Below are 24055 nucleotides of genomic sequence, written 5' to 3'. Positions count from 1 at the left end.
TTCGCCCTCCCCCCGGGTCCGCCCTCCTCCCCTCCCCCCGGATCCTCCCTCCTCCCCCCGCCCCCCCCCCGCCGGCTCGCGCTGCCGCGGTGTCCCGGTGGCGAGGTGTGCCGGCAGCGGGGTGTCGCAGGGCGTGTCACGAGGTGACTCGGGGCGGGCCGAGGGCGGGCGGGAGGGCGCGACGAAGGGCGTGCGGGGCTGTGGCTCCAGGCACCCCTCCCCCGCCGCGGTCGGCAGGCCTTTCCCGGGAGAAGATGGCGGATCGGGCGGAGATGTTTTCTCTTTCCACCTTTCACTCGCTGTCGCCGCCAGGCTGCAGGTACGCACTTGGGCGCCCCGGGCCTCGGCAGGTCCCTCCCTTCCTACAGCCCTTTCTCCGACCCAGTCTCCAGACTCCTCCGACCCGACCCTGCCACCCCACCCCCATCGCCTTTGGGGACCCAAGCCCCGGACCCCTCGTTGGTCCTGAGGCTCGTGACTCCTGCTCCCCATCCCCCACCCACGGGTTCTGGCTCTCCCCCTGTGTGTCCTCCCCTTAGCCCCCTCCTCCAGCCCCAATGACCCTCCCACCCCCAATTCCTGTGGGGTTCCAGGGCCGCACCCAGCCCGAGCCGCCGACCCCTTAAGGGTGGAGGTGGTGGCTGAGCCTCCGAGAGGCCGCAGGATGCTGGGTACACCCTCTGTGCTTGGCAGTGTCCTTTTGGCCTTGCTGGGCCTCTTCGGTGGAAGCCTGGCCAGGTCTGCAGGGCTCAGGGAGGAAGAGAGTTGAAATCAAGCCTGGAGCCTGGGGGAAGGGGCTAGGGTGGGAAGAGGGGCTAGCCTGGACCTCTGGGTGTAGGCCTGCCTTGAGAAGGATTGAGGGACAAAGTGGCCAGACTGTGCGCCCAGAACAGGCTCGACCCCCTCCCCCTCCTGCTGCTGCAGCTTCAGCTCCCCCTCCCCCTCCTCTGCTCAGCCTGACTCCCCTGAGGCTGAGGCTGCGACCCAGAGGGGCCTGAGCGGAGTGCAGAGGGAGGAGAGGCTGCTGGCTCTGTGAGGGAGGAGGGCTGGGGGGCTGGTGGCTCCTCTGAGCTGGTCATGGCTCAGATTGTGGGGGAAATCCATTGCAGAGCAGAGCCTGAGGTTCATGGCAGGATGTGGGTCTGGGAGTTGGGGGCTCTGGAGACTATGGAGCCTAGGAGCTGGGAGGGTCTCCCTTGGCCCCTGCTTCGGACCGGCTCCCAGACAAGGGTCCAGGGCGGGTGGCTCTCTCAGGAGCCCTGTGCTTGCTCTCTCACCCCGGTCCCCTCTCCAGGCCTCCTCAGGACATAAGCCTGGAAGAATTTGACGATGAGGATCTGTCCGAGATCACCGATGACTGTGGTCTGGGCCTCAGCTATGACTCGGACCACTGCGAGAAGGTGGGCCAGGGGCTGGGGGCAGACTCAAGGCAGAGTCTTGCTTCAGCTCTGCTTAGCGTTCCCCTGGGGTTTGAGGGTGGGTCCAAGCTCAGCCTTGAAACAAGGGGTCCTCTGACCTCCCGCTCCCCGCTGGCCTCTCGACCAGGGTCTTCCTTGATCTCAAACCTCTCTTTTCCTAACAGACCGTAGGCCCTCCACTTGGGACCTTCCCCGGCAGTCCTCACCTGGCCCGCACCACTGGGCTAGGTTGGGAGAGGGGAGATGTGCCTCCCCTGTGCGGCCCTCTGTCTCTCAGAGCACGTCCCAGAAAGATCTGTCCCCTTCCAGCTGCTGTCTCACTTCATCTCCTCCTCAGCCCTTTCCCCACCTCTCAAGCCACCTTCTATCTGCCTCATGCCAACATCCCTGAATCTTTTTTCTCTCCATCTTTTGCTTCTCTTCCTCCTCCCTATCTCTCCACATCCCCCTCCCCCCGTCGCCCCCCCCCCCCCCCGCAATTGTGGCGTATGGAAGTTCCCAGGCCAGGGATCGAACCTGTGCCACAGCAGTGACCCAAACTGCTGCAGTGACAACACCGGATCCCTAACCCACTACATCACAAGAGCGCTCCTATCTCTCCATGGTGTTTATTTCATTCAAGAACATTTCTGAGAATCTCCTGTGTGGCAAGTGATAGGGGCTTCCAGGTGCCTGGGAGGAGAGCAGGACAGGTGTGGCTCTTGCCTTTAGGAGCTTGTAACCTGGTGAAGGAGAAAGACATGCGAGAGGCAATAGCCACCTGAATCTCCACTACTGGATTCCAATGGGAGGGGTGTCATGGGGTGCAATGAGGGGAACCCACTCGAGACTGAGGCCACGGGAGAGATTTTCTGGTGGAAAGGGTGCACAGCCATGCCCTTAGGGAAGACTAGCAGGAGCTGGTAGATGAGGGAGATAGGAGGGGATGAGGAGAGGAATTGCTGGAAGGGATTAGTGGGTCAAAGCCCCCGAGATTGGTGCAAACTTGGTGAACCCTGGGTGCTGGCTGTCTTGGCTTCATGCATTCACTTGATATTTACGGAGCTTCCACTGTGGGCCAGGCCCTGTTTTCGGTGGGGGGCAGGGTCCATCAGTGTACAATGGCCCTGATGGGGCCTGTTCTGGTGGGGTTGCAGCTTGCTGGGGAACACAGTCTCCAAACCCTACAGGGAATGAGTTGTGTTAAAATGCTATGGAGGAAAAAGTGCTGGTGTGACAATTTAGGGGCGAAATGAGGCTGGCATGTGGGTTGGGGCCACTCTGAGAATCCCTGTCACCCAGGCTTAAGAGTTTGGACTCTTACTTACCAAGAACTGGAGTGATCCTTATGTGTCGCAAGCAGAGTTTTTACAAAGCTGTGCTCTTGGAGCTCAGAATGAACTGGAGGGAGGCTTCCCTCCCTTGACTGACAGCTTCCTGCCTCCCCCTGTCCTGGGACCTGGGACCTGGGACCTGGGTCACTGTCCCCCTCTGGCCTAGCTCTGCCCTGTCCTTCTTTCCTCCAGGACAGCCTTTCCCTGGGGCGTTCGGAGCAGCCGCACCCCATCTGCTCCTTCCAGGATGACTTTCAGGAGTTTGAGATGATTGATGACAATGAAGAGGAGGAGGAAGAGGAGGAGGAGGAGGAGGAAGAGGAGGAAGGAGAAGGGGAGGGCATGGAGGGAGGAGGGCCCGGCTCAGAGACCGCTGCTCTGGAGCCCCTGATCCCCTCTCCCTCCCTGGAGGAGCCCCACAAGCACCGGCCCACCACGCTCCACCTGACAACCCTGGGAGCCCAGGTGAGCACCCAGACTCAGCTAAACCCCAATTGCCAGCATCTGGGACTCTGTTCCCCAGGGCAGCCTGTGCCACCACCCCCGAGAGCTGGGGCCTCTCCTCAGCGCTGCTCTCTCTCCCCCCACTCCAGGACTCCCTGAACAACAACGGAGGGTTCGCCCCAGCGCCTCCAGACTCCTGGCAGGAGACAGTGCTGTGCCCACCCCCCCAGGAGCCCCTCAGAGGTGAGCCAGGCAGCAGGTGGGAGGGGCCCGGGAGGTGCGGGAGGAGGAAGCGGGGTGGGCTGGCTGATGCCTCCCATGGCTCCGCAGACCCGCCCGTCCCCATCCCGCCCACGGACATGAGCCCCTGTGGGGCACAGCCTCCTGTGCGCCCAGATTGCGACCTGGAAGGAAACCGGCCCGCGGGCTCCCCGGCCCAAGGCGGGGCCTCGCCCTCCTCGGATCCAGGCATTGAGGCCGACCTGGGGAGCGGCTCCAGCACAGGCCGTGGGGGCCGGCGAAGCAGCCAGGAGCTGTCCTCGCCCGGCTCCGACTCCGAGGACGTGGCGGGCGCGCGCCTGGGCCGCATGATCTCGTCCATCTCCGAGACGGAGCTGGAGCGGAGTAGCGACGACGGCAGCAGCAGCAGCGGCCGCTCCTCACACCTCACCAACTCCATCGAGGAGGCCTCGTCGCCGGCTTCCGAGCCGGAGCCGGAGCCTCCGTGCGAGCCCCCGCGCCGCCCCGCCTTCCTGCCCGTGGGGCCCGACGACACCAACAGCGAGTACGAGTCCGGGTCCGAATCGGAGCCAGACCTCAGCGAGGACGCTGACTCGCCCTGGCTGCTCAGCAACCTCGTGAGCCGCATGATCTCCGAGGGCTCCTCGCCCATCCTCTGCCCCGGCCAGTGCCTATCTCCCGCCGCGCGCCCTGCGGGGGAGCCCGAGGCAACGGCCAGCGGAGCCCCCGGCGCGCCCGAGCTGGCCCCTGGGCCCGGCGGCGGCGGCGGCAGCGGCGGCGGCGGTGGCGACGTGGAGCTGGTGGACATGGAGACGCTGTGTGGGCCGCCGCCCCCCGCGCCCCCGGCGCCTCGGCCCGGCGCTGCGCAGCCGGGGCCCTGCCTCTTCCTCAGCAACCCGACGCGGGACACCATCACCCCGCTGTGGGCTGCTCCGGGCCGCGCGGCCCGCCCCGGCCGCCCCTGCTCGGCGGCCTGCTCGGAGGAGGAGGACGACGACGAGGAGGACGACGAGGAGGAGGAAGCTGAGGACAAGGCCGGGCCTCCCGGGGGCAGGGGCACAGGCCCTGCGGCGCTGGACGCCTCGCTGGTGTACGACGCGGTCAAGTACACGCTCGTGGTGGACGAGCACACGCAGCTGGAGCTGGTGAGCCTGCGGCGCTGCGCCGGCCTGGGCGACGACAGCGAGGAAGACAGCGGCGGCGAGGCCAGCGAGGAGGAGGCGGGCGCGGCACTCCTGGGTGGTGGACAGAGAGCCGAGGACACCTCCCCAGACAGCCCGGACCTCACCTTCTCCAAGAAGTTCCTCAATGTCTTTGTCAACAGCACCTCTCGATCTTCCAGTGAGTGGGAGGGGCAGGGGGGCGCCCCCGGCTGGCTCCTCCCAGAGCCCATGCAGGTCCCCAGAGGGTGGTGGGACTGGGCCTGTCCGCAGATCCTCATGCGGTGGGCAATCTGGAGGGGCTGCTCTGCTCCCAGCCCCTGTTGAGGGTTGAGGGGCGGTTGAGGGGCGGGGCGCTGGGCGGGGCCTTCGAGGACGCCCCTCCCCCGCCCCTGAGTCTGTGTCTCCCTGTTTCTGTCTCTCAGGCACCGAGTCTTTCGGCCTTTTTTCCTGCCTGGTCAACGGCGAGGAGAGAGAGCAAACCCATCGGGCCGTCTTCAGGTACAGCCTCTCCTCCTGCCGCTGGGGACCCTTCACCAGAGTCTCTAGCCACCCCAGGACACTAGTAGACACAACTCAGCCAGTCCAGCCCCGGCCGCAGTGACCCCCCGCCCCCGACCTGATTCAGGTTCATTCCCCGCCATCCGGACGAGCTGGAGCTGGATGTGGATGACCCGGTGCTGGTGGAGGCTGAGGAGGATGACTTCTGGTTCCGAGGCTTCAACATGCGCACAGGGGAGCGGGGTGTCTTCCCTGCCTTCTACGCCCACGCGGTGCCCGGCCCGGCCAAGGACCTGCTGGGTGAGGCCCCATTCCCAAGGGGTGTCTTGTCATCCCAGACCCCTCTTGCTTGCCTGACCTACGCCCCTTGTCATCCCCCCAGGGAGCAAGCGGGGTCCCTGCTGGGTGGAGCGCTTCGACGTCCAGTTCCTGGGCTCCGTGGAGGTACCCTGTCACCAGGGCAACGGTATCCTCTGTGCAGCCATGCAGAAGGTCAGTCTGGAGGTGGGCGCCCCCAGCCCCACAGGCCAGCACAGCCCTTGGAGGCCCCAGGCCTCTGCCTGCTTCCACAGAGGGTTCTAGAGGATGCTCAGGGGCCTGGGCCCCCACCCCTGATTCAGAGGCCTGGGTAGACAGGCCTAAGGCAGCGCTCAGCAGCTGTCCGCCATCACTTTCGTGCTCACCCCTCTTCCTCTTCAGCCTGTCCTATTCTTTTTCTTTTCTTAGGGCCGCACCCGCAGCATATGGAGGTTCCCAGGCTAGGGGTCAAGTAGGGAGCTGTAGCCACCAGCCTACGCCACAGCCATGGCAACGCAGGATCCAAGCCGCATCTGTGACCTACACCACAGCTCACTGCAATGCCAGGTCCTTAACCCACTGAGCGAGGCCAGGGATTGAACCCGCAACCTCATGGGTCCTAGTTGGATTCATTACCACTGAGCCACAACGGGAACTCTAGCCCATCCTATCCTTGTCTGAGAGTCTTGATTGACTCTCAGACTCTTCCCTAGGTGTCACGTACTCACTCATTCATTCCGCAGTGGATGTTGACTGAGTGCCTGGCCATCTGCTGTCCTGTGACTGGATAGGAGAGCAGTGGGGGAGCAAGACAGTCCTGCACGCATCCAGCTCATGGGCCAGGCATGAGGAGGCCGGGATCAGTAGGGCCACGGTCCTGGGGAGGAATGGAGAGAAGAAGAGGCAGGATGTCCTGAGACTGAAGAGTGGCCAAGACCACGCTCACATCTTCCAGAATCAGTGCCAGGAGACTTCAGGCCAAATCTAGAATGTTCTACCAGGAGGGATAGACACCCTTGTCGGCCCTTGAGACCCCTCTCCTCTGACTTCTTCTCCAGATTGCCACTGCCCGAAAACTGACTGTCCACCTGCGTCCTCCTGCCTCCTGTGACCTTGAGATTTCTCTTCGGGGGGTCAAGCTGAGTCTAAGTGGAGGACCCGAGGTGGGGGCGTGGGGGCCTGAGGCACAGGGGAGGCTGGGGGTGGGGTAAGGCCAGAGGGTGCGACCAAGGCGTGTACGGCAGGGGTGGCAGGGGCCCCGAGCCGCTGCGTCTAACTCTGCTGACTTCTTCCACCTCTGTTCCAGTTCCAGCACTGCAGCCACTTCTTCCAGATGAAGAACATCTCGTTCTGTGGCTGCCACCCCCGCAACAGCTGGTAAGACCCCGACCCACCGCACGGGCTCCGCAAACCCTGAGGGCGGCCCTACGCAATCCCACCCTCCACCACGAACAGCCGTTTGGCTCCAGCATTGAGCCCCCGTAAGGTGCCCACAGAGACACATTTGGGCTGAGGAGCCACGTTTTAGGCAGGCTCCCATCTGGTCTCGGTGGGCAGACAGACATACAGACAAGCATATGCTAGAAATATCTGTGGGGGTTCTGGTGGACGTCTGTTTGGGGCTCCCCGAGCAGACCTGCAGAGAGGCAAGGGACTTAGGGGTCGACTGAAGAGCACGCTGCAGAGCTTGAAAGACAGGTAGGTGACAGGGTGGCAGCCAGCTGAGCTGAGGCTGTGGGTGAGGGGCACTTTGGGGGTGGCTCGGATGAGGCTGGAGGGGTACCTTCTGACGATGCCTAGGGGCTTGTACTTAAACCTCACTGGTTTGGGGGTCATGGTGTGACACAGGTTGACCAGCCGGCTCTGGCTGCTGGGCAGAGTAGAGGGACCCGAGTGCTGCTGGCTGAAGGCCAGACGGCTGCTGAGGTTATCCACCTGCCGTGTCCCTTATGTCCTAAGGCGTTTAGGAGGTGGGGCAGGCAGGACCTGAGTAGATTGGACGTAGAGGCTGACCTGGGAGGGCATAACACCTGGGTGTTGGGCGGTTGGAAACCCACACACCAAGAGAAGAGGCACAGCGTGAATGGGGCTGCAGGCTGGCGATGCAGTATTTGGGCCCTGACCAGATGCAGTGAGACCCCAGCGGCTACTAGAATGTGGAAAGGAGACGGGGGCGGGGGGAGGAGGTCTGTTTGCGAGCAGGTAGACAGCTTTGGTCATGAGGCAGGCAGGATAGCCAGGTGGAGTGAGACGAGGCGGGAGTGAGCGGGGAGGCATGAGCATGAGTGTGGGGTGGGCCACAGCCCCCCTGCCCGCCAGGCTCCTGCCCAGGATGCCAGGGCCCTAGATGAAGGAGAGGGGAGGCGCTCACCACTGAGGCAGACAGAGCCAAGCAGAGTCTCAAACGGACCCCCTGGTTGCGAGGAAGCAGGTCCTTAAGGGAGGCAGGATGCGGGAAGGCCACACTGCCCTGGGCCTGAGGCTTGTGACAGATGCTGAGGCTGGCACGTGTGTTGTTGGACATTTGCAGTAAGAGTGAGCCACTGTCTGCTGGCTGGCTGACACGCCACAGGGGCAGAGCTGTGTGGCTGCTTCTCCACTGAGGAGGGAGATGGTTTAGATGCTGCTTTGAGGCCTGGAGAGCTGGGGTAGAGGGCAGGGCTCAGACCAGGCGGTGGGCGGAGCTGGCACCATAAGGACCGAGCTGCACAGCAGCCCACAGCCCACAGGGATGGTGGGCCGAGGGGGGGCATGGCTAAGGAAGGAAGGACAACAGAGGGAAACTGTAGATGCCCCAGGCTCAAGCCTCCAGGCTGGACACTGACCCAGATGTGGTTCCATGAGAGAAAGATGAGTGGCTCAAAGGCTAGGAACGTACTGAAAGCTGCTGACCTGGCGCAGACCTTCCTGGTATTTGTTGCTCTAGAGCCAGCCCAGTAGTCCCCACAGTGAGGAGGCACAGCGGGACAGTGTCAGGTGTCTCACTGCAAAGCAGGTGCCGAGGTGATCAGGAGTGGGCCAGGTGCACTGTGTCTGGACAAGTTGGGCATGTGTGGTGTCTGAGATCACGGCAGCCTCGAACACTCCCCGTGCACCACAGACTGGCTGTGTGTCTGTGGGCAGGTTTCCAACCTCCTCTGTGCCTTAGTGGCCTCCTTTAGAGGCTTTCTTCCAGGGCTGTTGTGAGGTTTTTGGCATTAATCATACAAAGACCTTGCTTAGGATGGTACCTGGCACGTGGTAGGCAGCATCTAAGTGCAGTGGCCATGAATGCACTCATCCAAACACGGCATTTGACAGGTTCACGGTCAACGTGAGCACGCTGTCCCGGCAACGATGCTGTCACATGGGTTCCCATCTGGTGGACCCGCAACCCCTAATCCCACCCTGTGTGTACTGGATTAGCCGAAGTTGGAGGATCTGCACTGTGCTCCTGTAGGATTCGGACGTTTCTTCCCTCTGGACAATAATTTTTATTAATGTCTTGATGAGAAAAAGAAGGGCAGATTCAGGAAAGGCATACATGGAACAGAGCTGGGGCAGCCGCTGCATGAGTGGCAGAGCCAGGGTGCTGCCTCTTCTCCGGGGAGACAGCTGTACACATTGGTGCCCACGTCGAGCCCCACAGCAGAGCCTGGAAAGTAGCTGTGGGTTTGCAGGACCAGAGGTGGTGCTGGGCAGGCTCAGGGTGCCAGGTGATAATGATGAGGAAGTTGGTGGAGATGTGGCGTCCAGAAGACAGGGGAGAGGCCTTCCTCTGTGGTCGGGGCTGGGGGTGGGGGGCACAGAGGCAGGTGGACACTCTGCGGTGAAGAAATGAACTTAGAGCAGTAACTCCTCACAGACCCCAGCACTGTTCTTGGACAGGGACCCACAAAGGGGCCTCACATCTTGAAATCAAATGACCAGCACCCCGCCCCAAGCCCTTCGTTCCTGCCTCTTCTCTCCAGTCCCTGGGGGCTGAGGCGTGGGGCCACATCCCTTGACGTTTCTGTGTGCTGACCCCCCCCCCCCCCAGTTATTTTGGCTTCATCACCAAACACCCTCTGCTGAGCCGCTTTGCCTGCCACGTCTTTGTCTCCCAGGAGTCCATGAGGCCTGTGGCCCAGAGCGTGGGGTGAGTGGGTCTGGAGGGAGGTGCAGGATGAGGGGTGGACTGGTGGGCAGTGATGGCTGGGACTGCAGTGGGGATGCAGAACTAGGGCCGGGTGCCTCTGGGGGGAGTGGGCTGGAGTTGGATGGGGATGAGGTCTGGGGAGACAGGAACGGGGAGGAGGGCGAGAGGGAAGGTCAGATGAGAGTGGTGGGGGTGGAGGGTTGGGGAGATAATGGGTGGGACACTTGGGTCAGGAGCTCTGGCGGGGGGTGGGGTGGTCCTGGGCATGGAAATGGCACAGGCAGGGTGCCCTTGTGGGTACTGAGGCCAGACAGTAAGGAAAAAGGTCTGTGCTGTGGACATGGTTGCCAGGCCAGGAGGACTGAGGCAGGATGTTGGGGGGGGGGCGGGGCTGAGGACCCCTCTCCTCTGCAGCCGCGCCTTCCTGGAGTACTACCAGGAGCACCTGGAGTACGCCTGCCCCACAGAGGACATCTACCTGGAGTAGCTGCCCGCCACTCCCCTGCTCCAGGAGCAGCTGGGCTGGGAGTGTCTCAGGAGGCCCCCTCAGCTTTGGCAAGGACTGGACCGGGGGCACATGGGACCTGACATCCAGGGGGTCTCCGGGCTGTGCTGGGAAGCCTCCTCCTTGCTCCCCAGAGGCTGCTGAAGAGTGGAGCCTGCACCTCCGCTTCCCCCGATCCATTCTCTCTCTGTGTCACCCCGGCCGCCCTCCTCTCTCCTCCTGTCTGTCTCTGCTCCTCTGTGCCTGCAAACTCTCGTCCTCTGCTCTTTACTTTGGGGTCAGAATTGGGAAGCTCCCACGTGACCCCCACTTGCTCTTCCCCCTGGGATTTATAAAGGAATTTTAATTTTTATAGTGACTATCAAGGGATCATCCCATCTTCGAGCTTAGGGACAAAGAGAGCCCCCCATACTGCCTCACTTGGAGCTCGGGATGCAGGGAGGGGCTCCCCAGAAGGGCCTGGGGGAGACGAGGAGTAGTTGATGCTCACCCTAAGCCCCCAGACTGCTAGGAGGAGGGTGCCCTGCCGGGGCCCCAGCCACACCAGCATCTGCTTTGCCGCTGCAAACACTTCCCACAGTCCAGCACCTCAATAAACTCTCTGCTTGGTGTGACCTCGTGTGTTTCTGGGGTGGTGGGGGTGCAGATACAGGTGCTGCCTGTGGCAGTGTGCGCGAAGACCCCAAGGTAATGGAGTCGTGAGACGCTTAGCTTTTCGGTGCTCTCCGAGCTCATGCCGGGGATTCCATCTCCCCAAAAACATGTGATTGGCCAGCGAGGAATCTGAGGCCAAAGGGAGAGTCCCTCGACGTGTGTTCTTTCTCATGCCCTGGAGTGCTGGCTGGGGAGTGCACATGCCGTGCGTGCTCGAGAGTGTGTGCAAAGGCAGAGAGCGAGCAAAGGCAGCACAGACAAATTCACACATGAAGACTGAAAAGTACTGTCTATAAAAATCACGCCCTTCTGGGAGTTCCTGCTGTGACCCAACAGGATCAGCGGCAGCATCTTGGGAGCTTTGGGACGCAGGTTCGATCCCTGGCCTGGCAGAGCGGGTTAAGGATCCAGCGTTGCCACAGTTGTGGCTTAGGTCTCTACTACAGCTCAGATCTGAGAGAGAGAAATCATATGCCCCTGGGTTTCTGCGGTGGCACAGCAGGTTAAAGATCCGGTGTCACTACCGTGGTTCGGGTTGCAGCTGTGGCGTAGGTTTGGTCCTTGGTCCTGGAACTTCCACATGCTGAGTGTGCGGCTAAATAAATGAATAAATAAAATCACACACTCCTATTCAAATTAAAGGCAACCCACCAAAAGAGAATATAGTCAGGAGTTAGTAAATAACCCAGCCTTCAGCATTCGGGCAGCCCCAGCACAGGCAAGGGCCCCTGACCAGTGGCATGCCCGCACACTGGAACACTCCGTGGAAAGAGGCAGAGAGCCCATGGGCGTGTTTGAAATGCACACCTCTGCACCTGGGCAGGGGCATGGCTCTCAGACCGCTGTGGCTGCACCAGCTTCTGCTCCCCTTCGCTCAGTCAGGTGGGCATTCTCGCCCTCGCACATCTCAGGGAAGACTCCATTTTGCCCAGCGACCCCTGGCCCTGTTGGGCTCGGTCTCCTTCCAGCCCACTTCTCTGCTTCTCGGGATCTTTAGCCTTTCTCTTCCTGCTGGCCCTTCAGGTCAGTTGCCAGACATCTCGGGCATCCCGCACCAGCTGTCAGTGGGGCCCTTTCCCCGCCTGTCCACCCTCTCTGGCTTCCTTTCCCGCACCTGCCCAGGCACTTTCCCTCACCTCCCCAGCTGCTCCTTCTCAGCTCTCATGGTCTCCAGCTCGGCTGCACCCCAGACCCCAACCCGGTTCCTTCTTCCCTCAGATTTGATGCCTTCCCTGTGCTGAGGGCCCCAGCGTCCTGCCTCTGAACAGATGGCTTGGTTCAGTTCTGTGCTGCCCATTAACTCACCAACCGCAGCTGACACCTGGGAGCACTCTCTCTGCCAGCCACTGGCCAGGGGCCTTGTGGAATTCTGTATACACAGCAACCCTAACAAGGGCACCGAGGTGCAGAAGAAGGAAGTTCCTGGTGGGGCCAGGGACACGTCCAAATTACACCTTTTCCTCATGGGCCTCTGTTCTATGTTCTGTGCTTTCTATTTTTTTCCAGTTGCCTGTGCTGGAGTCCTGGAGTCACTCTAGACTGCTCCCCTGTTATCACCTCACCTCCAGCACATCACCCCTAGGTCTGCCCCTCCGCCTCCCCACCTCTGCCTGGATCAGACCACCTTGAGGGAGTTTCCATTGTGGCTCAGCGGAAACAAATCTGACTAGTATACATGAGGACGCAGGTTCGATCCCCGGCCTCACTTAATGGGTCAAGGATCCGGCATTGCCGTGAAGTGTGGTGTAGGTTGCAGACACGGCTCGGATCTGGCACTGCTGTGGCTGGGGCATAGGCCAGTGGCTACAGCTCTGATTTGACCCCTAGCCTGGGAACCTCCATATGTCTTATGTGCAGCCCTAAAAAAGAAACCAGCCTGAGTTTCTGCCTGGATTTTTTGGGGGGCCACATCTGTAGCATATGGAAATTCCTGGGCCAGGGGTCAAATCTAAGCTGCAGCTACGACCAACACCACAGCTGGGGCAACACGGGATCCTCAGCCCACTGCATCACAGTGGGAACTCCTCTGCCTAGATCTCTGTGCATCAGGCAGCCTCCTCCAGGCTCCCTTCCTCCACCTGCATCTACAAATCCACCAGGACCTGCAACCAGACAAGAGTTTTTAAACAGAAACTTGAGCAGGCCATTCACCATCTTAAACGCTACTGTGGGCTCCCTGTTGAACCTCTCCTACCTCATCCCCACCCCTCTCCTGCCTTCTCTTCACCCCATTTCTGCCCCGGAAACTGAGCGTCCCGAGAGTATTCACTGTCCCTCTCTGCATGTTGCTGGGCGATGCTCCTTCTGCATGTTGGAGTGTGCTGGGTCCTACCTGCTCCCCTGGCAGAGGCTGCCAACTGTGAGTCTGAGAGTAGGACGTGGCTAATGTCCACCCAGAACTTGGTGCAGCACCTGACATACCTGCTGGGCCTGCAGGGCCAGAGTGGTAAGTGAGGAGGCCTCCCATGCCAGGACTCTGACTTCTCGTAGTGCAGCCAAGGATAGCATCCTAAATGAAAAGCTTTGGGAGTTCCCTGGTGCCTCAGCAGGTTAAGGACCCAGTGTTGTCACTGCTGTGGTGTGGGTTCAGTCCTTGGCCTGGGAACTTATAAGTGCCTTGGGAATGACCAAAAAGTAAAAAGTAAAATACAATGTTGAAAGCACAAAATCATCTAAATATTAACCAGTAGGGTTAACTGAATTAAAGTACATTTACCTAACTGCAACATTAGGCAGATTATGAAAAAAGTGTGCTTACAAACATTCAGTAATAACACAGAAAATATTTGTTATGTTATTAAGGAAAAATAAATACGCAAAATCTATGCTACATTGAAAAAGTCTGAAAGGGCGTGTTCCCTGGTGGCCTAGAAAGTTAAGGATCCAGCGTTTTCCCTGCTGTGGCTTGGGTTCGACCCCTGGCCTGGAAACGTCTGCACACTGTGGGTGTGGCATAAGAAAAAGGCTGAAAGGAAACATTAAGGCAACAGTCATTCAGTGAAGGTAGGACTGACAGTTTCACTTCCTTTTTTCACTGCAACAAGCATGTCAACTGTTTTAAGCATTATAGGTTGCTCTTAGGCACCCTCAAATGAAAATAGAAACACTCACAAAAAAAAAACCACTAAAAATTAAAATGTAAAGATATGTTAATTAAACTCAAACATAAAAAGTTACGTTGGCCACAACGAAAGTACCCATCTAATAGGGTCATTATGAGACTCGAGTGAGCTCACCTGTCAGGCCAAGAACAGCACTCCTGGGAGTTAGCACTCGTTACCTTTTTACAATTTTTTTTTCTTTTTTTTAGGGCTGCACCCACGGCATATGGAAGTTCCCAGGCTGGGGGTTGAATCAGAGCTGCAGCCACCAGCCTACACCAGAGCCACGGCAACACCAGATCTGAGCCGTGTCTGCGACCTACACCGTGGCTTTGCGTCAACACTGGATCCTTAACCCAATGAGCGAGGCCAGAGATCGAACCTGAATCCTCATAGATACCTGCTGAGCCACAACAGGAATTCCTAGCACTCATTACTTTTATAAATACCATTGCTTGGAGCCAGAAAGAGTTTGGAAGAATCAAGGAAGGAATTACGGCAAATTAGGCAAGATCATTATAAAGAATGGTGGTCTCACGGAGTTCCTGTAGCGGTGCAGTGGAAACAAATCTGACTAGGAACCATGAGGTTGGGAATTCAATTCCCTGGCCTTGTTCAGTGGGTCAAAGATCTGGTGTTGCCGTGAGCTGTGGTATAGGTGGCAGACTTGGCTCAGATCCTACATTGCTGTGGCTGTGGTGTAGGCTGGCAACTACAACTCTGATTTGACCCCTAGCCTGGGAACCTCCATATGCCATGGGTGCAGCCCTAAAAAAAAAAAAAAAAAAAAAAGCAAAAAAAAAAGAATGGTGGTCTTGGATTCAGAGACAAAATGGTGGAGAAGAATTCAACATCTCCTCTCACAAAAACACCAAAATTACAACAAACTGCTGAACAACCAGCAACAAAATAGACTGGAAGCTACCAAAAAAAAAAAAAAAAAAAAAAAAAAAAAAAAAAAAAAAGATATGCTATACCCAAAGACAAAGAAGAACCAAAGACAAAGAAGGAGCCACCTTGAGATTGTAGGAGGGGCACTTTTGTGATATAAGCAATCCCACACCTGCCTGGTGGCAACCCACAGACTGGAAAGTAACTATATTGCAGAGGCTCTCCCACAGGAGCGAGTGTTCCAAGTCCTACGTCAGGTTCCCCAGCCCAGGGGTCTGGCATTGGGAGGAGGAGCTTCCAGATCATTTGGCGTTGAAGGCCAGTGGGGCTTGTGCACAGGAGCTCCATGAACTGGGGGAAACAGAGACCCTACTCTTGGAAGGCTCACATAGGTTTTCATGTGCTCTGGGTTCCAGGGCAAAGCAGGGACTCCATAAGAATCTGGGTCAGACCTACCTGTGGGGAGGGTCTCCTGGGAAAGCAGGAGGCAGCTGTGGCTCACTGTGGGGGCAGAACATTGGAGGTCAAGTTCCCAGGGAATAATCATCAGTGTGAGGAGGCTAGAGGCTGGAGGCTGGAAACCTGGAGGCTGCCATTTTGAAAAAATCTAGCCCCATCCACCAGGGCTGAGAAGCTACAGGGCAAACAACAAACAGGGTGGGTACACAATGCCACCCATCAGCAAACAGGCTGCATGAAGTCCTCCCAGGCACACAGCTGCCTCTAATCACACTCAGAGACAAAGCCCCACCCACCAGAGGGACAAGACTCCACTTCATCTGCCAGCGGGCAGGCACAAGCCCCTCCCATCAGGAAGCCTATAATAAGCCTCTGTGTCAACTTTTCCCACAAGGGGGAAGACACCAGAGCAAGAGAGGCTATAACACTGTAGACTGCAAAAAGGAAACCACACAAAAATCTATATAAAATGAAAAGGCAGAGAAATATGGGCCAGATGAAGGAAAAAGACAAAATCCTTCATCTGGCCCATAAAAGAACAGTTATGTGAAGTGGAGATAAGCAAGCTACATGAAAAAAACTTTAGCATAATGATAGTAAGGATGATCCAAAACCTTGGAAGAAAACTGGAGGCAGAGATTGCTAAATTACAGAAACATTTACTAAAGATATAGACTATTTAGAGAATAAACAAGCAAGGTGAACAACACAATAACCAAAATGGAAAATTCACTAGATGGAACAAACAGCAGAACACAGGAGGCAGAGGAATGAATAAGTGAGCTGGAAGACAGACTGGTGGAAATCAGTGATGCAGAACAGAATATAGAAAAAAGATTGAAAAGAAACAAGGTCAGTCTAAGAGAACTCTAGGACAACATTAAGTGTACCAACAGTCACATTATAGGGGTGCCAGAAGGAGAAGAGAGAAAAGGCCAAAGAAAATGTTTGAAGAGATAATAGCTGAAAACTTCCCTACCTTGGGAAAGGAAACATTTGCTCAAATCCAGGAAGCACAATACCACATAGAATAGTCCCAAGGAGGAACACCCCAAGAAATAAATTAATCAAATTGACCAAAATTAAAGAAAAAGAGAAAATGTTGAAAGCAGCTAGGGAAAAGCAACAAATAATATATAAGGGAACCATGATAAGGCTATCAGCTGATTTTTCAGCAGAAACTCTGCAGGCCAGAAGGTATTGGCATGATATTTTTTAAGTGATGAAAGGAAAAAACCTACAATCAAGAATACTCTACCCAGCAAATTTCCTTCAGATTTGAAGGAGAAAATCAAAAGATTTACAGACAAGCAAAGCCTAAGAGAATTCCGTATCACCAAACTTTACAACATACACTAAAAGAACTTCTCTAGGTGAAAAAGAAAAGGCTACAACTAGAAACAAAAAAATTGCAAATGAGAAGGCTCACTGGTAAAGGCAACTATCACATAGTAAAGGTAGAAAATCATCCACATAAACATGATAATGAAACCAGCAACCGTGAGAAGAGGAGGGCACAAATGCAGAATACCGAAGATGCCTTTGCAATTAAGAGACTAGAAACTAAAAACAATCATGAGTATATTTAGACTTCTGTATCAAAACCTCATTTTAACCACAAACCAAAAATCTACAATAGACACACACACAAATAAGAAAATGCGATCCAAATACAACACTAAAGATAGTTATCAAACCATAAGATAGGAGAACAAGAGAAGAAGGGAAGAAAAAAGACCAATAAAACAAATCTAAAACAACAAAATGGCAATAAGAATACACATATCAATAATTACCTTAAATGTAAATGGACTAAATACTCCAACAAAAAGCCATAGACTGGCTGAAGTGATACAAGAACAAGACCCATATATATGACATCTAAAGAGACCCACTTCAGTTCTAGAGACACACAGAAACTGAAAGCGAGAGGATGGAAGAAGATATTCCATGCAAAGAGAAATCGGAAGAAAGCTGGAGTAGCAATATTCATATTAGACAAAACAGACTTTAAAATAAAGACTGTTACGGAGGAGTTCCTGTCATGGCTCAGTGGTTAACAAATCCGACTAGGACCCACGAGGCTGCAGGTTTGATCCCTGGCCTCGCTCAGTGGGTTAAGGATCTGGCGTTGCTGTGAGCTGTGGTGTAGGTTGCAGATGCGGCTCGGATCCTGTGTTGTTGTGGCTCTGGTGTAGGCTGGTGGCTGCAGCTCTGATTAGACCCCTAGCCTGGGAACCTCCATATGCCATGGGTGAGGCCCTGGAAAAGACAAAAAGACAAAAATAAATAAATACATAAATAAATAAAAATAAAATAAAGACTGTTATAAGAGACAAAAGACAGTACATAATGATCATGCGATCAATCCAAGAAGCAGATAAAACAATTGTGAATATATCTGCACCCAACGTAGGAGCACCTCAATGTATAAGGCAACTGCTAATGGCCATAAAAGGAGAAACCAACAATAACCCAGCAATACTGGGGGACTTTGACATTCCACTTAACAGCAATGGACAGGTCATCCGGACAGAAAATGAACAGGGAAACACAGGCCTTAAAGGATGCATTAGACCAGATGGACTTAACAGATATTTATAGAACATTCCATCCAAAAGGAGCAGAATACACATTCTTCTCAAGTGTACATGAAACGTTTTCTAGGATGGATCACATTCTGGGCCACAAATCAAGCCTTGGTAAATTTAAGAAAACTGAAATCTTTTTAAATTGAAATAACAATGTGATAAGCCTAGAAATCAACTACAAGTAAAAACAACTGCAAAAAACACAAACACGGGGATACTAAACAATTGCTATTAAACAACCAATGGATCACCAAAGAAATCAAAGAGGAAATCAAAGAATATCTAGAGACAAATGAAAGTGAAAGCACAACGATCCAAAAACCTATGTGATGCAGCAAAAGCAGTTCTAAGAGGGAAGTTTATAATAGCAATACAAACAGGAAACAAGGAAAATCTCAAACGACCTAACCTTACACTAAAGCAACTAGAGAAAGAAGAACAAACAAAATCCAAAGTTAGTAGAAGGAAAGAAATCATAAAGAACAGAGCAGAAATAAATGAAAGAGAAGTGAGGAAAACAATAGAAAAGATCAATGAAACTAAAAGCTGGTTCTTTAAAAAGTCAACGAAATTGATATACCCTTCACCAGCCTCATTAAGAAAAAAGAGAGGGCTCAAATCAACAAAATTAGAAGTAAAAAAGAAATTAACAATGGCCATCATAGAAATACAAGGGATCCTAAGAGACCACTACAAGCAACGATATGCCAATAAAATGGACAACCTAGAAGAAATAGACAAATTCTTAGAAAGGTACAATCTGGAGTTCCTGTCGTGGCTCAGTGGAAACAAATCTGACCAGCATCCATGAGGACACAGGTTCCATCCCTGGCCTCGCTCAGTGGGTTAAGGATCTGCTGCTGCTGTGAGCTGTGGTGTAGGTTGCAAATGAGGCTTGGATCCCACATTGCTGTGGTTGTGGTGTAGGTCGGCAGCTACAGCTCCGATTCGACTCCTAGCCTGGGAACCTCCATATAACTGAACTCCAGGTGGCCTGAGCACTCAGGGTTGATGCTCATTTCCTTTGCTAGACATTAAGCACCACAGGTGCAGGGGTGGTCCCCTCTGCTGATCTGTGACCCAGCACTATACACCAGCCTCTCATGGTATGTAAACATTTGTGGAACTAATACGTGATGCTCTCACTCAGGTGGACAACAGACCTGGACAAGGTGCCTGCATTCATTTCATTCTTGCTGGAGCGTTTGAGCTTTGGATGTGATACGGAGATCACTTCCACTCCCCTCTGTCCTCATTGTGAAACCAAGGCACCTTGAGGTGACTGCAGATCTCACCGGAAGAGAGGCTGCAGGCTGCAGTGGGTAGGTACGCCCAGACCACAGTGCACATGGGCCCGCGAGCCAGCATCAGTGTCTCAGGCGGCCCCCAAGGAAACCACTGCCCTATGCAGTCAGCTCCAAGACATAGCAGGATTTGGGGCATGGTTAGCGCAGCCCCCAAAACAGACCAGAATAGATGGGACAGTCACATGGACACAGAAGAGGGCTCAGCACATGGTATCTGACACCTCAAGCTCCCTTAGGAAACCCCCTGCACATGCACACACACCTTGCACACACATCATTCCAGCAAGACTGCTTATAGCTGCAAGCAATAGATGACCCAACAGCCGTGGCTTCAACAGGCTGGTTTATTGTCTTACACTGTGAGCTCTGGAGGCATGTGGCTGGGGACACTGGTTTAGCAGCCGCACGATGTCTGGTCAGGGCCAGTGATGCCACAAATCACCACTTCTGGGAGATGAAAGCTGAAGAGGACCCAGGGATTCCAGCTGACTGCCCCCGACTTTTCACTGACCAGGACTGTTGGTCACATGCCTCTCCTGGACCAATCTCTGGATGTGACTGGCTCAGACTACCTTCCTGGGACCAGGAGAGCTTGTACCTCAGAGGTCAAGGGGGTCCACTGATAGGAAGGGGTGGCTGTTGTGTCTCTACCACGAGGACAGGACCCCCACCTGACAGCACCCTGCATCCAATCAATGCTGGGGGAGCATGTGGACCTGGCAGCGCCACACACGGTGACCCCATGAGGGTGACATTGCCACCATGCAGGTGCGGGGCGGGGGCAGTCTGGACACCCTCTCTACAGAGAGGCCAGCTGCCAAGGGTGTGGGGTGTGGGGCCATTCCAAGGAGTCTGGGTTCAATTCTGAGTGAGACGGGAAGCCTGCAGTTTTGTGCAGGGATGGAGCCAGACCTGATATGTTTTAAGAAGATCACTATGCTGGGTGGAGAATGGTTCCTATGGGGGTGGAGGCAAAGCCAGGAAACTGGGAACACAGGAGCAGGTGGGAAATGCAGAGCTCTGGAAGGGGTGTGTGAGACTGAAGGGTAGCCTCAGGAGCTGCGGATGTGCCATCCTTGGAGCTGGCAGGGCCCTCAGCCCACTTCACCTTGTAGAATGTGCAACTTCTCACCCACCTTCAGACAGGTTTCTGGTAAGAGCCAGGGTGCTGCGGTCCTTGTGCTTCCTCCTGGGGAAGACCTGGCTCTTGCGGGCATTCTGTGTCTTTGGGGTCTGCAGCTTGTCATGCCCTGCCCCCGCCCGTCCTGGCACCTAAAAGCGCCTGGTACTGCCCTGTCACCACACTTGTCTGCCTGACACAAGCAATCACCTGGGGGAGGGGGACAGCTTCCCGAGCCAAGAGGCCTGGGTTCAGATCCCAGCCCAACTTCTCACTGGCTGAGTGACCGCAGGCTGGCTGGACCTCTCCATGCCTCTCGTCCCTAATTTGTACCAGCAGAAGAGCACCTATCCCAGGGCTATCACAAGGATCACACGAATGATCACACCTACAGGTGTCAGCTGGTGTTATTGGCATTCTCGAGCCACCTTCATCCACTCACAGCACAGCGATAAACCATCACATGCTGGGGAGAGGGGGAGGACAAAGGGCCCTGGGCTGGCCTCTGCCTGTGCTCTCAGGGCTGGAGCTCAGGACAGTGGCAGCAGGATGGCCTCGGGGTGCAGCTGGGTTGACAGCAGATCTGCAGGGCAGGGTCCTCACCCCGGGCTATCTGGCTGGGGCTGAAGGTCACGGCAGCATCAAACTGAGCCTTGAGCAGCTGAAGTTGCTTCAGCACCTGCAGCACCTCTGGGGCAACCTCAGCCACACCCCCCAGAAGGTTGTAGTTCTCACCCGGGTCCTCAGACAGGTCAAAGAGCAGCGGGGGCTCATGGGCAGTCAGAGGACTAGAGGCGTGGCATGCAGGGTCCGCAGTGGTGTCGCTGTGGATAGAGCCTGGGGAGGGGGACATGTCTGTGCACAGGGCAAGAGGGAGGGGAGTGCTGGGTTCTGAGGCTCCAAGGGGTTGGCATGGCTGGGGCAGAGGAGGTTACCCTGGGTGAAGAAATGCGCCTTGTACTTCCCGCTGCGCACAGCAAAGACCCCTCGGACCTCATCTGGGTAGGCCGGGTAGAAGAAGAGCGTCCGCCGGGGACTCTGCAGGCAAAGTCAGGGGTCTCCGCATCCCCAGAGCCATGAGCTCTGCGCTGGGCCCTGGATGTACAGTGGCTTCCTGCCCACCAAGGAACCCCAGGGGTGGCACCAGTGGATGTTAAGCAACAGAGCATCCACCTGGCCCCAGGGACTTCAAGTGCTGCCCAAACTCATTTCCGGGAGGGTAAGTGGGCGGGGATTGTGGTCACTGGCCCTACCTTGCCTGTACCCAACAGCAGGGGGCTGAGGTCAACGCCATCCAGGGTGACATTGGGGAGCGGGGCCCCGGCCAGGGCCGCCAGGGTGGGCAGTAGGTCTAGGGAGCTGGCCAGCTCGTGGGTCACACCTGGGGGTAGACAGCTGGAGTCACTCCATGTGCGGATCAGGGGTGGGGAGATGGGACCAAGAGTCCAGGAGGAGGAGGCCTGAAGACTGACCAGGAGCAATGTGGCCTGGCCAGAAAGCCAAGGCAGGCTCTCGGACACCTCCCTCAAAAGTGGTTCCCTTTCCGCATCGTAGGAGGCCGGAGCAGCCGCCATGGGACATCCGCATCGTCTCGGGTCTGGGACATACAAGGCGGTCATCAGTGATGAGGGGTCCACCTGGTGACCCCATCCCCAGACTCCTGAGTTACCCACTTTGCCCAGCAATGGCCAGCACGTGTCTGTCCCCTCCCTGTCCTACCAAGGCCAGCACATCTATGTACCTGTGGCCCCTGGCCTCCCACACACATGCATGTGGACATCACTGTATGTGGCCAGCATCTCCTGAGACCCTTATCGCACTATGTCCTTGGCCAGCGGTCAAGGTGGGAAGACCCCAGCGCCCTCCTGTGCCGCAGCCACAGTACCCGTTGTCTGCAGTGAAGATGACCAGTGTCTCTCCGAGCAGCCCCAGGTCCCCCACAGCTGTCATCAGGGCCCCCACAGCTGCATCCAGCTCCATCAGGGAGTCCCCAAATGGCCCTCGGCCTGAGTGCCCCGAAAAGCTCTGCCCACTGAACTGGGGGTAGTGGGTGTGCTGGGGGTAGAGACTCGAGTTAGCGTGGGGTTGGGTCACAGGCAGCTCAGGGCAGGGGCAGGGGCACTTACGTGGGAGGCGTAGTACAGGAAGAATGGGCGGCCCTGGCGCTGGGCATCAGCCATGAGGTCACGGGCGAAGGCCACGTAGCGGGCCTCAAGTCCAGGCAGCCAAGGGGGCTGCGCCTCCACCGACAGGTTGGCCAATAGCGGGACAGGGACTAGGCCCTGGTCACAGCTGCCGTCGCAGGGGGTGGACGGCGGGAAGCAGGTCAGGTTCTGGCAGGGGCCCTGGGGGAGCAGCTCCTTCAGAGGTCTGGGCTATAGAGTGGGGCTGTCGGGTCAAGGGAAGGACGCTGGTAGTTCCTACCTGGTCATGGGAGTATGGGATGCCCAGGAATCGATGGAAGCCCTGGTGGGGGGGCAGAAAGGCCCCCTCAGGCCCCACCCCAAGGTGCCACTTGCCAGCCATCCCTGTGAGGTAGCCTCGGGCAGCAAGGACCTCAGCCAGGGTCACCTCCTCCAGGGGAAGACCCCCTCGGGAGCTGGGTTCCAGAACGCCAGGGTACAGGCCCATCCGAACTGGGAGTCGGCCGGTCAGGAGGGCAGCCCTGCAGGACAAGTCACAGGGTCCGTGAAACAGAGCAAAACTGACTGAGATGAACAGAGGAGATGAGGTGAGAGCGGCGGAAGACGAGGGAGGTGAATGTCTCCCCGCTGCAATCCAGAGTGAAGCCAGAGGAACCGGTGGGCAGGGGTGGGCGCCTGGGGTGCACATTCCGTCTCCTTGCTCACCGGGAGGGTGTGCACAGAGACACCGGCACATAGAAGTCGGTGAACCGCAGACCCCCTGCGGCCAGCTGGTCCAGATTGGGGGTGGTGGAACTGGGGTGCCCGTAGGAGCCCAGGTCTCCGTAGCCCAGGTCATCAGCAAAGATCAGCACGATGTTAGGTGGGCTGGTAGCAGCCAGGCCTGAGGCCAAGGCCAGAGTGAGGGCCCACAGAGCCACCATGGCCCACAGCACAGACCGGCCTGCAGCAGGAGACCCTTGAGAGGGAAGGCACACAGGGTTCCAGCCAGCTCTAGCTCTGACGCCCCAGACCCAGACCTAGACCCTAACCTCCCCCAGCAACCCAGGCTCAGCCACTACCCTCCCCTGAGACCCCAGACCCGAATCCTCCCCCGACTGAGACAACTCCTTTCCTGAAGTCCCAGGGAACTCGGCACCGAGACCCTCGACTCCAACAGAACCCAGGAGCCCGGAGCCTTGGATCCAACTCTCTGGAGACTCCCAAGGACCAGGACACTTTCACATTCTCCGGCGGAGATCTGACCCTCTTCACCTACTGGTCCCGGCCCAGGCTCGCGGGCAGGGGCAGAAGTCCCCGCACACTGACCCGCGGGGGCCCGAGAGGCGGGACGAGGGCAGTTCGGGTCCGAGGAAGGCTGGTGCGGCGGAACAGCGACAGGCACAGCCCCTCACCGGCACTTCCGCCTCAGCCCCGCCCCGCGGCCCGCCCCCTAACCCGTGACCCGACGCGGCCCGCCCAGGGGTGGGGCGGGGCGCGGGGCGGAGCTGGCCGGGGGGCGGGGCGGAGGGGGCGGAGCCGGGTCGCGCCTGGGCAGCGAAGGGCGGAGTGGGTGTGGCGCGGGGCTGGCGAGGGCGCCGGCACGGTTGTGCGCGAGCTCTGCCACGCTCTGCGTCCCGAGGCTGTTGGCGCCCGGCGCGGGGGCGAGCTCCTCGTGTTCGCGCTCGGCGTGTGGACTGTTTCTTAAGGGGCGTGAGCCGGCAGAGTGCGGAATGAGCAAATCGAAACGAAAAGCTTGGAGTCCGCCGACTGCTGGCGTTTCCTTCCACACTACCTTTGGTGTATTTCTTGAA

General features: G+C 56.8%; 2 protein-coding genes across 2 annotated transcripts; one reads left to right on the top strand and one right to left on the bottom strand.

Moving 5' to 3' along the window:
- The first annotated feature begins 226 nt into the window (after positions 1 to 226).
- Positions 227 to 10609, top strand: MAPK8IP2 (mitogen-activated protein kinase 8 interacting protein 2). Its single transcript, XM_021091276.2, has 12 exons — positions 227 to 319; positions 1295 to 1400; positions 2924 to 3196; positions 3325 to 3418; positions 3506 to 4756; positions 5001 to 5076; positions 5204 to 5376; positions 5459 to 5568; positions 6432 to 6536; positions 6680 to 6750; positions 9392 to 9490; positions 9905 to 10609. Exons 1-12 carry the CDS (start codon positions 255 to 257, stop codon positions 9975 to 9977), a joined length of 2496 nt encoding a protein of 831 aa, XP_020946935.2. The 5' UTR covers positions 227 to 254; the 3' UTR covers positions 9978 to 10609.
- Positions 10610 to 20512: 9903 nt separating this feature from the next.
- On the bottom strand, positions 20513 to 23740 carry ARSA (arylsulfatase A; the record flags this gene model as incomplete). Its single annotated transcript, NM_213933.1, is given in 9 exon segments — positions 20513 to 20955; positions 21054 to 21156; positions 21372 to 21499; positions 21591 to 21715; positions 22004 to 22173; positions 22245 to 22463; positions 22543 to 22783; positions 22968 to 23220; positions 23517 to 23740. Coding segments are annotated over 8 exon segments (1524 nt in total). The 5' UTR covers positions 23186 to 23220; positions 23517 to 23740.
- Positions 23741 to 24055: the final 315 nt, after the last annotated feature.

Source organism: Sus scrofa, chromosome 5, assembly GCF_054392235.1.
Source record: "Sus scrofa isolate SSC_HxYL_T2T_F1_AM1 chromosome 5, Sscrofa_HxYL_maternal_Yorkshire_Landrace_v2.0, whole genome shotgun sequence".
Taxonomy (NCBI): domain Eukaryota; kingdom Metazoa; phylum Chordata; class Mammalia; order Artiodactyla; family Suidae; genus Sus; species Sus scrofa.
Note: the sequence above shows the minus strand (reverse complement) of the source record. Positions and strands in the feature narration are given on the sequence as shown.